At 47.1% G+C, this 16,402-nt stretch overlaps 1 protein-coding gene across 1 annotated transcript; it reads left to right on the forward strand.

The window, feature by feature from the left end:
• The first annotated feature begins 237 nt into the window (after positions 1-237).
• LOC309382111 (claudin-7-like) lies at positions 238-16,262 on the forward strand. The gene is made up of 4 exons (XM_081933590.1): positions 238-518; positions 11,647-11,811; positions 14,111-14,195; positions 14,757-16,262. Exons 1-4 carry the CDS (start codon positions 296-298, stop codon positions 14,926-14,928), a joined length of 645 nt encoding a protein of 214 aa, XP_081789716.1. The 5' UTR covers positions 238-295; the 3' UTR covers positions 14,929-16,262.
• Positions 16,263-16,402: the final 140 nt, after the last annotated feature.

Raw genomic sequence — 16,402 nt, forward strand, 5'->3', positions numbered from 1 at the left:
GAGAAAGAAAAGGAAGGATTGGAGGAAAGAGAGAGAAAAGGAAAGGGAGGGAGGGAAAACGGACAAAGGAGGGAAGGGAAGAAAGAAGGAAGAAGGGCAAGAGAAAGGAAGCAAAACGTCGGAGGGGCCGGGTCCCTTCCAGGAAGCCTCCTGGCTCCGGGCGGCGGCTGCTCTGGGCCCTCCCCCTCCGGCCCTGTCGTCAGCCGCCCTTCCCCGCCCCCAGGGCATAAATCCAGGTGCGCTCACCTGGCGCGCAGGTAAAGGCCGCCGCTCTCCGCCTCTCCTGCCCTGCGCCATGGCCAACTCGGGGTTGCAGCTGCTGGGCTTCGTGCTGGCCCTGCTGGGCCTGATCGCCGACATGACGGCCACCATCCTGCCCCAGTGGAAGGTCTCGTCCTTCGCCGACGGCAGCCTCATCACGGCGCAGTCCTTCTACCTGGGCCTGTGGATGGAGTGCGTCTCGCAGAGCACCGGGCAGCTCCAGTGCAAGCTCTACGACTCCATGCTGGCCCTGGACAGTGAGTGCGGGGGGGGGGGGCTGGGGGGGCTGGGGGGGCTGGGGGAGAGAGAGAAAGAGAGAAAGAAAGAGAGAGAGAGAAAGAAAGAGAAAGAAAGAAAGAGAAAGAGAGAGAGAGAGAAAGAGATATACACACACCTGTCGGGCCGCTCCTTCGCCCTTTCGACCCGCCGCTCGCGGAATCAACCCGCCGCGGCTGGTTCGCGCCTTCGGGCGCCGCTGCCCACGCGTGGGAGCCAGCAAACCTCACCTGTTGGGCGCGCCGCCACTTCCCCGCGGGGGCCCGATCGCCTTTTAGCGGAGGCGGCCGGCCTGGGCAAAGAGAAAAGAGAGAGAGAGAGAACGAAAGAAAGAGAAAAAAGGAGAGAGAAAAGAGGAAAAAAGGGAGAAAGAGAGAGAAGAAAGAGGAAGCGAGAGAGAGAGAGAAAGGAAAAAGAGAAAAAAGAAAAAAGGGAGAAAGAAGAGAGACAGAGAAGAGAAAGAGAAAAAAAGGAAAAAGAAAAAGACAAAAAGAGAAAAAGAAAAAAACAAAGAGAAAGGGGGAGAAGAAAGAAGAGACGGAAGAGAGAGAGAGAAAGAAAAAAAAGAGAGAAAGAAAAAGAGAAAAGGGGAGAGAGAGAAAAGAAAGAGAAAAAAGAAAGAGAGAGAAAAAAGAGAAAGAGAGACGGAAGGGACCCTCCCCTTTTCTTTTTAAACCGTGGGGAGGGGGCTGAGAAACACGCGGGGAAGATGGGGGCATATTCGGATCGGGCTGCCACAGAGCGCAGGGCGCGGTCCGGCCGAGAGATCGCGGCGCCTGGAGGGTCGCGGGGGGGGGGCGGTGGAGAAGAGGAAGCGGGGGGAGGGGTGTTTCTTTCTCGCGGGGGAAGGGGTCGTGGGAACCAGAGCAAATCCTCTGTGCATGCCCCGGGGCTACCTGTTCTCTCGGCCTCTCTCAACCCCCTCCAAAATGGCCCCCGTCCCCTCGAGTGGACGAGTGGGGGGGGGTCTTATTCGTTTCGACGCCGCGAGGCAAGCGAGCCCCAATTTGGCTGGGTGGGCTCCACGCAAACGTCAAGGCAAATATTCCCTCGGGCGAATCCTTCTCTGACTGGGGGGGGGGGGGGCGTCGTGGGAACCCGGTGGACAGCTCCCCTCCGGGAAAGGGGGGAAGGTCTCCCCTCTTTGTCCCCCCCCCTGCCCCGTGTTTCTACCTTTCTTTATTTCCCCCTCCCCATCTTCAACAGGCTTTTAAAAAGTCTTAAATGGAGATTTGTCGCATTTCCAGCGATTCTTTCCTAAGTGTTTTGAACTTAATTCCTGGTTTAAGCAATTCAGCTTAGCAAACAAGAGGGCCCCTCCCTCTCCAAACAACGCCCCCTCCCCCCCCCAAATCCAGCATCTTCCCCGTCTTTGGAATTCTTCCAAGCACCTGTTTCTAGAGTTTCTACCTTTCTTGTTGGGGAAAGGAAGGAAGGAAGGAAGGAAGAAAGAAAATAGAAAACGTTTCCAGTGAATTTCTCTCTCTCTTTCTTTCGCTCTCTCTTTTTTTCTTTCTTTCCTCCTTTTCCAAACTGCCAGGGCTGGTTGGGTCAGTTGCTTAGGCCTTTCCCCCTCCCTTCCTCTCCTCCTCCCCCCCCTCCACAGGGAGCCAGCCACACCTTTAAAGGAAACAACTGCTACAAAAGAGTCAAGATGACTTTCTCCTTTTCTCTTTGCCCCCCCTCCCCCCCCAGCGGTCCTTGAAGGAGGTGGGGCAGAAAAGGGGGAAGGGGAGGGAGAGAGGGCTAGCTCCGTCTTGCAGCTATGGGGCTGGGATCTCATTTTCCCAAGCAGGTATAACACACCTGACTGGGCGCAGAAAAAAAAATCACAGGTGAGGGTGCTGAAAAAAATGCAGGTGACCCCTTGGCCAGATTAAAATGGAGTTCAGATAAGAAACACATTTTTTTTTCAATCTGGCCAATTTTAACCTTCAACCCCCAGCCTGGGGGAATTAAAATTAAAAATTTAATTTAAAAAAATTGAAACCATAAATGAAAGCAGTCAACAAATTCAACCGTTAACAGAGTTGGAAGGGGCCTTGCAGGTTGTCTTTAAACAACTTAAACAGTAAACGGTTAACAGAGTTGGAAGGGGCCTTGGAGGTCATCTAGTCCAACCCCCTGCTCACGCAGGAGACCTGTACTAGGGGTTCGAACCAGCCGACCTGCCCAAACTGATGCAATTTTAGTGCTATATAAAGCAGCCTTAGGGGAATCCTGGGAGTTGAAGTCCACCCATCTTAAAAATGCCAAGTTTGAGACAGATAGGTGGGCGGGCGGACAGACAGACAGACAGACACACACTCACACACACATATATATATATCACCCATTTACTTAAATATATATATACTAGTTTATTCCAGTAATTGGCCATGTTTTCATAGAGATACTATATAAAAATCCAGGTATTTCAAAGAGAGCTTAAAATGTCATCGCCATTAGGGAAAAAAAACACTGTCGAATGAATGAATGCTGCTGAGATTCTGAATTAGCAAATCCAACCAGGTTTAATTTTATTTATCGATGCGTTTATTAAATATATAGGCAGCCCCTCTTGAAAGGAGAGAAGGAAATGGAGAGAGGGAAGTGGAGAAGAGGGGAGAGGGGAAGAGGAAAAGGGAGGAGAAGGAAGTAGAGAGAGATTAATATATAGTGTCATGGTAAACCAGTATGAAAATCGTGCCGATAACTATATCGTACAATATTATGTATTTGAAAGAGACTATAAATGTGGGATTCAGAGAATAATGGTTACAATCAGGGTGTCTAAAATTATGTATACTCAAAAAAGGACTGGATACAGCCAGCGCACGGGCTTTTCCAGTTGCAAAACTGGAAATGTGATGTATTATAAAGAAAAATGTACAGTAAAAACTATTTATTAAAAAATAAATAAATGTATAGGCTATATAGTGACTCTGGGCGGTATCAAAAGTTGGTAAGATAACACGATGGCAACCCATATGGGAGATTTACTCCTGAGTGAAAGATATAAACCATCATCCTCAGCCACTCTCGGTCCTAAAGGGCCCTGCACGGAGCCTCCCTTAAGAGCATGGTCTTTTTTTCTCAAGTTGGCATCATAAAAAGATGCCATTAGGAGCACCCCATGTGCCCAGCACAGCTTGATCCAGCTCCTTTTATGCGGCGGTTTATTTGCCAAAGAATTTAGATTTTATCTGAAAGTTGTTATTTTTAACTGGAGAACAGAATGCAGTGGGAGAGAATTGGGTGCAAACTCCAAAATCCAATTTTCTTTCTTTCTTTCTTTCTTTCTTTCTTTCTTTCTTTCTTTCTTTCTTTCTTTCTTTCTTCCTGCCTTCCTTTCTGCCCCTGCTCAGTTTGTCCCTGTGCTGTCGCTTCGTTGGCCTGCTAAAATGAAAACGACAAAATAGAAAATAGAAAAAATAAAGTAAAATTGAAATCGAAGTAATAAAATGAATACAAACAGTGAAGTGAAATCCAAATCATAAAATCAAATAGGAAGAGAAATGATAAAATAAAGAAATAAAAGTAGTCAAGTGACATCTAAATCATAAAATCAATTAGGAAGAGAAATAATAACATAAATAAAAGGAAATCAAAATAATAAAACAGAAACCAAAATAATAAAATAAAGAAATAAAAATGGGAAAGGGAAATAAAAATAATAAAGTGGAAATAGAAATAATAAAATAATTTTCAAAAAAAAAAAAAGTAAAATAGAAGTAAAAATCATAACAGGAAATCAACCCAAACTAGAACTGCAAATAATAAAAGGAATCAGAAATAAATAAAATATGTAAAAACCATCCGCATCTTGGAAAGGACTCGATAGGTAGACAAAAATGCCAAAAATCCAGTCTATTGGGCTGATCCTGTGGCGAAGCATAGCATAAAATAAAACTAATCTTATGAAATAAAATCAAGTAAAAATAATCAAGTGAAATAAAAATGTTCCAGTCAAACAAAAATAAAATGAAAAAACAAAATTAAACTGGTGACTGATTGGTTCAATTCAGAAGCAGGCCAGGAAAGCTTTGTGAGTTGACATAGTCCAATGAAATGAAAATGAGGAAACAAAGAGTCCAATGAAATAAAAAGAATAAAATAAATCCAATGAAATAAACGTCATAAAATAAAAATAGCCAAACCAAATCGAAACGAGAAAATAAAAATAAGTCCAATGAAATAAAAAAAGATCAAGGAGTCAAATGAGATCACAATAAAATAAAAATAGTCCAATGAAATAATAATAATAATAATAATAATAATAATAATAATAATAATAATAATAATAATAATAATAAAAATAAAAATAATAATAATAATAAATGAAATAAACATAATAAAATAAAAATAGCCAAACGAAATAAAAATGAGAAAATAAAAATAGTCCAATGAAATAAATAATAAATTAATCCAATGAAATAAACATAATAAAATAAAAATAGCCAAATGAAATAAAAACGAGAAAATAAAAAGAGTCCAATGAATTAAAAAAAGATAAATTAGTCAAATAATAATAAAATAAAAATAGTCCAATGAAATAAAAAGAATAAAATCCAATAAATAAAATGAACATCATAAAATAACAGCAGTCAAGTGAAATAAAAATAAAGTAAAAAAAGAGTCCAATGAAATAAAAAGAAAAAGAGCCAAATGGAATAAAAATAAAATAGAAATAGTCAAATGAAATTGAAAAAAATAAAATGGACATAATTACAAAATACCAATAATTACAAAGAAACTTAAAAAAAAAAAACCCAACAGAAAACACAGCCAAACCTCCGAAAGGCAAAAAGCTCTTTCTGGGTTTCTACGTTGCTTTTCCTCCTTTGCTTTCAAAAGGACTTTGCAAAACCATTTTTAAAACAAAAAGAAAAGTTTTGCAAACTGAACAACCTCAACAAGTCGGGTTTGGCCCTCGAGACGAAAGTCTGGCCCAAAATGAGGAAACCTGGATTAGAACGTTTCCCAGAATGGAGCAATGTTGTAATAGGCATGTCGGGAACGGTGAAGTAGGTATGAAAAGAAATTTTGGTCTTCGGGACTTCCCGAAGGAGACCGGGAGAGGAAGTAAAAATTCTGGTGACAGGTGTGGGAAGAAACGGGAAGAGGTGAGCCATCAATTCTTGCGCATAGAGTTAGGGTGCCAGGATGCCCGCTGCCAGTTCCGTGAAAGGCCCCAGCGAGGTAGAATTAATTCTTGACATTTCTCATCTCTGTTTACAAAACCAAAGTTTGCACCTTGATACCCTTATCGGTTTCATTACTTGGGACAACAAACCAGGTTTACCTTCTCGGATAAAGGCAACCGCCAGGGTCAGCCGGGGCAGGGATAGGGCAGAGAGGAAGCTGGAGGGGGGCACGGGGCGCTTGGTTTTTGGGGTAGGGGGCAGCGAGGAATCCTGGACTCATTTCACAGATGGCATCCGAATCTGGACTCCATTGCGCCAGGAGGGAGGTTGGGAATTGGGCAGAGAGGCAGGTGACGGTGGCCCCAAAAACCTGCCACCTTTTAAGAAAAGGGGGTGCGTCAGAAAAATGGGCGACTCCTGGTGCACTCTTGTGTGTGTGTGTGTGTGTGTGTGTGTGTGTGTTTTGTTTTGTTTTGCAAACGGGTGGTGAAAAAAAAGAGGAAATTCAGGTTGTTGGGGGTTTTTTTAGCTGAAAATGTGGATTAAACGCACGTTCGGTTTCCCCTTTGATGGGTGTGGAAGAAGAAAGGGGGGAAATAGGGGGTCCTGGAAAAAAGACAGGAGGAGGCGGAGGAGAGGAGGACCCGTCCTTGAAGCCAAGGAATCGCGGTTCCTCACCCCCCCTTCTTCGACCTTTACACATGTACACAAATGCACACACTGGGAGCAGAACAGGTAGCAATGGTTTCGTCGAAACGGCTCAGCTCGGGTAACCGTTGCTTTGGTTTTGTGTGTGTGTGTGTGATGACCTTGCGCCCGAGTGTAGCAGCTGCTGGCACACCTGCCCCAGGGGAGGGGTGATGTCACCTTGCCACCCAGCGCCCCGTGGGGTGAGGAAAGGGTGGGGCCAAAGCAGAAGATGATCCATCCCCTGGATGGGAGATACTAAGCGCAGGTGATTTTGAAAGCACTTGAGGAAGCCTGGGGTGGGGTGGGGGACGACGGAAGGTGCCCCCCCTGGTTTGGGGAGGGGGTGAAAGGCTGCCCCTCGGAGGGTCTCCTTTTGTCGCCCTGCCCCACAAGATCGGGGTTTTTTTCAGCTGGATTATTGCCAGGGATTGCTGCAGAAAAGGACTTTCCTTCTGCGGGGTGTCATTAAAAAATAGGAAATAGAGGATTGACACATCGATGGATAATAGATAGGTTGGCTGGATGGATAGATAGATGATAGGAAGAGAGATGGAGAGATGATAGTTGATAGGTAGATACATATATGGATACATATGTAAAATGGGTGGAGGACGGACGGACGGACGAACAGACGGACAGACAGACAGACACGCACATAGATACATACAGATGATGGATGGATAGATATAGATATGATGGATGGATGAATGGATAGATGGATAGATACAAGGTGTGGATATGATTAGATAGATGATAGATAGATGATAGATGATAGATAGATAGATAGATAGATAGATAGATAGATAGATAGATAGATACATACATACATACATAGATACATAGATAATAGAATAATAGGGGGGAAGGGGAGCTTAGAGGTCTTCTAGTCCAACCCCCTCACCCAAGCCGGAGAGAGGTGATAGACGAGGACAAAAGACAAGTGACCTCATCCCACCCCACGCCCCACCTTAAAGGTAGGACTTTTTAAGTATCAGATACATCTTGAAGTTTACGACACACACAAACCGTTTGACTCTCCTTTGAGTTTACAACGTCATAAAACTTACCCGCAGGAAAAGGGTTCGTTCCTCGTTGCGGGGTGGAGTGTGTGGGGGGGCTTTGTGCTTCAAGCCAAGGACTGCAACACCCCCCACCCCAATTACTATGGCTGAGATGACAAGGAAGGCAACGTCCGACGTTAAAAACACACACACACACTCCTATTTGATTTCATTCGAACCGATCATGAATTAATGAAAAGAGTGTTTTATAAGATTCCGATTGATTGACGTTGCTTCTTCCAGCTGCAATTCGGTGACAACCCAGGGAGGGGCTGCTTCCCCCCCCCGAGTTTTGAGTGAGGGGGCCTGCTTTTGTCCCCCCTCTGCCCCCTTTGCAGCTGCGGGTTCAAACTCCTGTCATTTTTATGTTCTCTTTATGCGTTCCCAGGATGCATTCAACAGAGAAATAAAGTTTTGCCTGGGGGGGGGTGAGTTAAAGCCCCCCCCACATACAAATACTTTCCTGGCATCCGTGGAGTTGTTAGGACAAGGTGTGGCTATATAGTTGTCATGTACAAACGGATCCCGTAGACTTTGTTACCTGGATGCGTTGCAGAGAGAGCAAAGGTGAAAGTGAGCTGCGATACCTTTCCCCCCCCCCTCTGGTTTGTGTGTCTGTGTGTGTGTGAGTGACAACTCCATTATGCTGAGCTATGCCAGGCCGGTGACTCACTGCAGCGGGCTGGGGAGGCTCCCCCATTTTTTTAAGGAAACGAGGGTGGCTCCACTCGTCCATCGTGGCTTATTTCTGGCTAAGGGTGCCACTAAACTCAGATTGTGGCATGTGGAGAATCTCAGGATTAAACCAGGTTTCTCGGGGAGGGGCACCAAATGGCGAGAGGCAGAAAAAGTTTTTTTAAAAAAAGGATTTGCGGTCCTGATTTGAAAAGGGCTGGAAAGGGACCCCGGAAGGTCTTCTAGTCCAACCCACCCACCCTGCTTTCAAGTCAACTTTTTTTTTAAAAAAAATGGGCAGAATTTACACCTCCGGGAAGTTGCACGGGACGTCATTTACTCCGCCTGCGGGAGGGTCACTTTGTGCTTCAGACTAGTACAAACCTTTCTTTGCTTTGAATTAACTTATTTATTTTGGCTTTTGTGAGTCAAACATGGACGGAGGCGGAAATGCGTGTTTACACTTCATGGCTTTGTCCGTGCAGGTTTTTCAGCCGCAAACGATGCGTTTTATTTTATTTTTTTGACTTTCCGGGCGGTCCTCGACTTACGGCCACCAAATTTCCCTCACTTAGCGAGACGTCGAGTGAGTTTCTCCCCCCCCCCTGTTTTGCCACCTTTCCCACCCACGGGCGTTCAGGGAAACCCTGTGGTTGTTAAGCGAATCGCACACGGTCGTTCAGTGAATCCGGCTTCCCCGTGAACTCTGCCCGTCGGAAGGTCGCAAAAAGGGGATCGTGTGACCCACCCACCCACCCCCAGGACACGCCAATCGTCGTAAATACGAGTCCGTTGTCAAGCGTCTGAATTTGGATCGCCTGACCGCGGGGATGGGGCAACGGTCGTAAGTGTGAAAATACGTCCCTTTTTTTCAGGGACGTCGGACAACGGTCGGTCAACAGTTGTAAGTCAAGGACCACCTGGGTTTTTCTCCATTTTGATTTGATAGTTTACTTTTTTTTCAGTTTACTTTTGACTTTGCTCTCGTTTACTTTAGTTTTTCAATGCCTTGAGCCGCCCATCTCCAGCAGGTGACTCAACGCTTCTGTTTGCCTTTCTACGGGATGTTTTTCCTACTACCTCGTGTAACCAATTTGTAAAGTTTCAGCCTTTTCTGGGACCAGCCCATAAAACAGATTTATGCCGTGGTTTGGGACGCTGATTGGTCTCCTTCTCTTCATCCATCCGGATGTCAGCTCGCCCGGGGCCTTCGCGGTGATGGGCCCCCAAAGGATCTTTAAAAATGCCTAAAATGATCCTGTAGGAATAAGGATTGGAAAGAAAGAGAAAGAAAGAGAAAGAAAGAAAGGAATGAGAAGAAAGAAAGAAATAGAAAGAAAGAAAGAAATAGAAAGAAAGAAAGAAATAGAAAGGAAGGAAGAAGAAAGAAAGAAGAAAGAAAGAAGGAAGGAAGAAAGGAGGAAAGGAGGAAAGAAAGGAAGAAGGAAAGGAAGAAGGAGGAAAGGAAGAAGGAGGAAGGAAGGAAAAGGAAGGAAGGAAGGAAGGAAAGAAAATTGGATTTTAGAGTTGGCACCCAATTCTCTCCCACTGCATTCCGTTCTCCAGTTAAAAATAACATCATTCAGATAAAATCTAAATTCTTTGGCAAAGAAAGAGAGAGAGAGAAAGAAAAGAAAGATGAAAAAAACAAGGAAGGAAGGGAAAGAGAAAGGAAGGAAGAAAAAAGAAGGAAAATAAAAGATAGAATGAAATAAGAGATAAAAAAGATAAAGACAGAAGGGAGGGAAGGAAAAGAAAGATGGAAAGAAAACGATGGAAGGAAAGAGAAAAGGAAAGAAAGAAAAAGAAGGAAGGATGGGAAAGAAAGAAAGGAAATGAAAAAAAGAAGGAAAAGAAAGAAAGATAAAGAAAGATAGAAGGAAGGAAAAAGAAAAAGATGAAAGGAAGGAAGGGAAAGAAAGATGGTGAGAAAAAGATGGAAGGAAAGGAAGAAGGAAGATAGAGAAAGAAAGATCGAAGGGAAAGAAAGAAAGAAAGAAAGAAAGAAAGAAAGAAAGAAAGAAAGAAAGAATTGGGAGTTGGCAAGGGTTGGTGGGCACTGGGGACAGAGGGGGCTTTGCTGACCCCCAGCCAGGGGGCTCCATGTTGCGCTCCTTCCGAGCGGACGGAGGGCAGCCACGGGAGGGGCAAGGCGGGGGGCGGGCACCTTTGGCGGGCTGAGTGACGGAGCCTCTGGTGACGCCGTGCCAGGGCTGAGTGGGGAGTTCTTGAACCCGTGTCCAACTCCGTAACCACTGGCCCTGTTTTTTTTACTTCCTGCCTCCCTTCCTTCTTTCCTTCATTCCTCTCTCCCTCCCTCCCTTCTTTCCACCCTCTCTCTCTTTTCCTTCTTTCCTTCCTTCCTTCCACTCTTCCCCTTTTCTTCTTCTTTGCTTCTTTCTTCCCTCCCTTTCTTCCTCCTTTCCTTTCTTTCTTTCTTTCTTTCTTTCTTTCTTTCTTTTTCTTTCTTTCTCCCTCCCTTCTATTCTTCCTCCCTCCTTTCCTTTCTTCTTTCTCTTTTATTTCTTCCTCTTTCCTTCCTTTTTTCTCCCCTTTCTCTCCCTCCCTCCCTCTCTTTCTTTTTTCTTTTCCTCCCTTCCTCCTTCTTTCCTTCCTTTTTTCTCCCTTTTCCTCCCTCCCTTTCTTTCTTTCTTTCTTTCTTTCTTTCTTTCTTTCTCTTTTCCATCCTTCCTCCCTTTCCCTTCCTCCTTTTTCCCTTCCTTCCTTTTTTCTCTCTTTTCCTCCCTCTTTCTTTCTTTTCCTTCCTTCCTTCCTTCCTTCCTTCCTTCCTATCAAAAGAGGAGAGAAACCTGTTCCATTTATTCACATTTATTTGCCACCTGGGCAAGGACAGCAACAACACCCGCTTCCTTCCCCAAGGTGGCGCATTTCCCTGGCACCTGTTCGTGCCCAAGGCTGAGTACCTTTAGGCTACTATAATATTGGCCCAGAATGCCAATCCTGGGGGGCGGGGGAGGCTGGGCTGGGAGGCATCGTGATGCCACCTCCGGGGAGAAGCATCTAAGGCTGGACCGGAGGCTGTTATTGGGGTGATGGGGGTGTATTGGGGAACAGGGGTTAGATATTTGGTGCCAGGATGGGTACTGGGGTACCAGGGAGGGGAATGTGGGGTGCTGGGCTGTATATCGGGTGCTGGGAGTGGGCACTGGGTGCTTTTTGGGGTGCTGGGAGTTGTATTGGAGTACCAGGTGGTTTATTGGGGAGCTGGGCTGTCCATTGGGGTACCAGGGCGGAAATTGTGGTGCCAGGGTGGATTTCGGGGTGCAGCGGTTCTCTATCAGGGTGGCAAGATTTGGGGGAGCATAGCTGTCAGGCGGCTGGGGTCTTTTAATGACCCCATAATCTCTTGCGGAGTGAAATCTGGGCAGCCAAATGGAGCGTAGTGTTTTGTTGGCCGGATGCCTTTCGTGTCGCCAATGCAGAGTTTTGTTCGGCAGATAGATTCCCACGGTGCCCAGACAGAGAAATTATACCCCTCCCCAAATCTGGCTGCTGACCCCCCTCTGACCTTCTGGCTCTGTCTCTCTCCCCTGCAGCTGTCGTACAAGCCAGCCGGGCGTTGATGGTCATCTCCATCGTCATTGGGGTGATCGCCACTGGCATCGCCATCATGGGCATGAAATGTACCCGCTGCGGTGACGACAACAAGGCCACCAAGGCCCGCATCGCCATGACCGGCGGCATTATCTTCCTGGTGGCAGGTGAGTGTCTTCCCTCCTTCCCCAGCAGAGAAGGGGCCCCTTGGCACCAGATCGCATTGCCCGGTGGGCACTTTGCGCCCAAAAGGGCTCGGTGAAATAAAACCACCTTTCGCTGCAGTCGTTGAGCGAAGCAGCCCTCCCTTGCCTTGGCTTCATTTAGCATTGCCCGAGATCCTCTCTAGCCCATTGCAAACCATGATTCATCGCCCATCGGCTGCATTCACACAACCAGCTCCCTCTGTGACCCCATTTTCCTCTCTAGCCCATTGCAAACCATGGTTTATCGCCCATCGGCTGCATTCACACAACCAGCTCCCTCTGTGACCCCATTTTCCTCTCTAGCCCATTGCAAACCATGGTTTATCACCCATCGGCTGCATTCACACAACCAGCTCCCTCTGTGACCCCATTTTCCTCTCTAGCCCATTGCAAACCATGGTTTATCACCCATCGGCTGCATTCACACAACCAGCTCCCTCTGTGACCCCATTTTCCTCTCTAGCCCATTGCAAACCATGGTTTATCGCCCATCGGCTGCATTCACACAACCAGCTCCCTCTGTGACCCCATTTTCCTCTCTAGCCCATTGCAAACCATGGTTTATCACCCATCGGCTGCATTCACACAACCAGCTCCCTCTGTGACCCCATTTTCCTCTCTAGCCCATTGCAAACCATGGTTTATCACCCATCGGCTGCATTCACACAACCAGCTCCCTCTGTGACCCCATTTTCCTCTCTAGCCCATTGCAAACCATGGTTTATCGCCCATCGGCTGCATTCACACAACCAGCTCCCTCTGTGACCCCATTTTCCTCTCTAGCCCATTGCAAACCATGGTTTATCGCCCATCGGCTGCATTCACACAACCAGCTCCCTCTGTGACCCCATTTTCCTCTCTAGCCCATTGCAAACCATGGTTTATCACCCATCGGCTGCATTCACACAACCAGCTCCCTCTGTGACCCCATTTTCCTCTCTAGCCCATTGCAAACCATGGTTTATCGCCCATCGGCTGCATTCACACAACCAGCTCCCTCTGTGACCCCATTTTCCTCTCTAGCCCATTGCAAACCATGGTTTATCGCCCATCGGCTGCATTCACACAACCAGCTCCCTCTGTGACCCCATTTTCCTCTCTAGCCCATTGCAAACCATGATTCATCGCCCATCGGCTGCATTCACACAACCAGCTCCCTCTGTGACCCCATTTTCCTCTCTAGCCCATTGCAAACCATGGTTTATCGCCCATCAGCTGCATTCGCACAACCAGCTCCCTCTGTGACCCCATTTTCCTCTCTAGCCCATTGCAAACCATGGTTTATCGCCCATCGGCTGCATTCACACAACCAGCTCCCTCTGTGACCCCATTTTCCTCTCTAGCCCATTGCAAACCATGGTTTATCGCCCATCGGCTGCATTCGCACAACCAGCTCCCTCTGTGACCCCATTTTCCTCTCTAGCCCATTGCAAACCATGGTTTATCGCCCATCGGCTGCATTCACACAACCAGCTCCCTCTGTGACCCCATTTTCCTCTCTAGCCCATTGCAAACCATGGTTTATCGCCCATCGGCTGCATTCGCACAACCAGCTCCCTCTGTGACCCCATTTTCTGAGTTGGCCGTGATGTGTTTACCTATTTCTAAATGCTGGTTTTGCCCAGCGTGCTAAGCATGATATAATTCTGATATGCTTTTTAACAGATCAAATCTAGCCACAGGTAGTCCTCATTTTATAACATTTTTTTAGTGACCAAAGTTACGATGGCATTGTTTTTCACACACTTATGAGAATGGCAGCAACCCTGTGTGTGTGTGTGTGTGTGTGTGTGTGTTGCATGATCAAAATTCAGCCGCTTGGCAAATGACTCATATTTACGATGATCCCAGAGTCATGTATTCCTCATTTTACGACCTTCCGGCGAGCAAAGTCAATGGCAAAACCAGGACTCCCTGAACATCTGTGTTAATATCTTAACAACTGGAAGGATTCACTGAACAACCGTGGCCAGAAAGATTGTAAAAGGAGACAAAACTCGGTCTGACTTAGCAACAGAAATTCGGGGCTCAATTTGGTCATAAGTCAAGGACTTCCCATAGAGCTGGCAAACATATTTTGGTCCTTTTTTTTTTTTTGCAAGCCCGAAGTAGCCCCTACTGGTCTCCATAATGGCAAACCACCCAAAATATCAAATTTGTTCGCTGCTCTTCCCAGGTTGATATTCCCTCTGGGGGAGAAAAGCCATCAAACCACGATCAAACCATTTTGTGACTGTCCTTTTATTCTCCACCCATTTAGGTTTGGCTTCTCTAGTCGGTTGTTCCTGGAACGCGAACAGGATCATCCAAGATTTCTACAACCCGTTGTCCCCCACGAATAAAAAGTACGTTGTCCCGAGGAATGGGTGGGTGGGTGGGTGGATAGACACCCTGCTGCCAATTTCAGGGCAAAGGGGGAGGCTGGGTCTGTTTTAGCCTCCCCTCCCTCCGAAATGTGGTGCATCTCGCTTGCAACAACTTCCGGACCGCAAACTCGAGATTCACTTGTTCTCCTAGCCCCGCCCCTTCCTCCCTGGCCACGCCCATTTGGAGCTTGCCCCTTTTGAGATGGGGGGCCCTCCTACCACCGCACCCCGCCTCTGGCATTTGCTGCCTCCCCCTCCGCTTTGTGGCTTCCGAGGAAGGAAGAGACCGTGAGAAAATGCTGGAGCAAAGTGATGTCCGGAGATAACCCAATAAGCGCTCCGGGGAAGAATTCTTGTTTTCATCTAGAATTCACACACCTAGCTAATTCTTTCTCCTCCCCCCCCCCCCCCCCCGGGCTGCAGAGATAAGGAAGTGGGGAGCCCTTGTGAGGAGGGGTCTTAGAGGGTGGAGGGACCGCTCGGAACACCCTGCCCCCCACTCTTTGCCATTCTCACAGTGGGTCGTTTTCTCTGTTCCAGGTACGAAATTGGCGCCTCTATCTTCATCGGCTGGGCGGGCGCCCTCTTGTCGTTGCTGGGGGGCGGTCTGCTCACCTGCTCGTGTCCGGGAGACGAAGCCGGGTACAAGAACCGCCAGTATCCCGCTGGGAAGCCCATCTCCAAACCTCCCAGCAGCCGAGAATACGTCTAGATGCCCGGGCCACTGCCAAGACCCATGTGCCTCCGAGCCTGGAACAGCCTGGATTTTGCCGCCCAACGGGGGCATTTTAGACTTTTAAATCTCCCCCCCTCCCCTTTTAACCTGTTTTATTATTCCTTCGATTGAACCGGTTGATTTTTTAAAAAAAATAGGGATCTTGTTTTAATTAGCGATATTTTAATATTTTCATTCAGTCCCGAAGGGAGGAGGGGTGGGCCTTGGTATCCCTTGATGCCTTTTCCTCGGGCTGCCTGGATGGATTGGAGAAAGGAAGACTCCGTCAATCCTTTCGACCCCGGGGATGATGGGGTTTGGAGTCCAGCGTATCTGGGGTTGGGTTGTTGCCAGCATGGCTGCCAGTTTGGGGCCTCCAAATGTGGGCACGCTTGCAAATGAAACGGTCTGCGCATGCGCAAAACCTTAAAAAATATACCTTGTTCTGCGAGAAACAAGATGGCGGCCTTGTAGGAGATCGGTTAGGGGGGGCATGGCAGGGATCGAGTCGCTGCCTGTTCCAAGTTACTAACAGTTCGGCCGAACCGATCCAAACCGCTAAGAGCTCACCTCTGATTTGGAGGGAATGAGATTGAGGAAGTGCCAGTAAGGTTTTCTGGGTAGGACCCATCATCTCCACCCTTTAACAAACGGACCAATGGGGAGAAGATTGTCTCTGGGTGGCCCTCACCGAAGGCCGGATCGATCTAACGAAAGGCCCCCCAACCACCGGTGGGGTCTTCCTCCCCCTCCCTCAAACCCCGAGGAATTGGCATTTGGGGATCTCGGCTACTTTTGACCCCTCGAATTCTCCCAGTCCGAGGGCATTCTCCGGCCGATGTTTACAAGACTGGCATCTTTTGGGGCAGGGGGCTTTGACCCTCCCGCCTCGCCCAGGGAAAAGGGGGTCTCTCTTTTCCGTGGACAACTCCTATAGCTAACACTCGGTCGATCGGAGACTTCAAGAATTGTGTAAATATGTACATTGGCTGGGGAAGCCTTAGGTTAAGCGAGGGGCCGTTTGATTCGAAGCCAATCCCTTCAAAATACGGATCGTTTCTCCCCCCACCCCCCTTAAATTCTCCCAGTAAATACGTTCCTGGCTTTTATTGCAAAATCATATTTTTTTGTGGGGGGGGGAGGGGGGGGAGGGAATGACTTTGAGTTACATTTTGCTTGCTTGGATAGATTTTACCTTTTTTTTTTTGAGGGGGAGGAAGGGAGGAATGCAAAATTGGAATAAGGAAGGAGAGATACTTAAGAGTAAAACTTCGCCTTATTTAAAACCCTGATTCCTTCGGGTGCTGTGTGCTTTTTGTGTATTTTTTTTTTTTTAAATGTGTATGACTGGCAATTGATATTTTTCTTTTGTATATATAATAAATAAGACTGTTTTGGACAAAAAGCTGCCCTCGGTGTAGAGCTGATTGTATAATTATCTATCCATCCATCCATCCATCCATCTATCCAT

The sequence above is a fragment of the Natrix helvetica genome (assembly GCF_964273705.1).
Source record: "Natrix helvetica genome assembly, chromosome: Z".
Taxonomy (NCBI): Eukaryota; Metazoa; Chordata; class Lepidosauria; order Squamata; family Natricidae; genus Natrix; species Natrix helvetica.

What these genes read in the sequence shown, in the direction of transcription:
- LOC309382111 (XM_081933590.1), top strand. Translation starts at nt 296, where the DNA reads ATGGCCAACTCGGGGTTGCAGCTGCTGGGCTTCGTGCTGGCCCTGCTG. An exon ending in CATTATCTTCCTGGTGGCAG is followed by an intron (nt 11,812 to 14,110) that starts GTGAGTGTCTTC and finishes CCACCCATTTAG; the next exon opens with GTTTGGCTTCTCTAGTCGGT. An exon ending in TTGTCCCCCACGAATAAAAA is followed by an intron (nt 14,196 to 14,756) that starts GTACGTTGTCCC and finishes TCTCTGTTCCAG; the next exon opens with GTACGAAATTGGCGCCTCTA.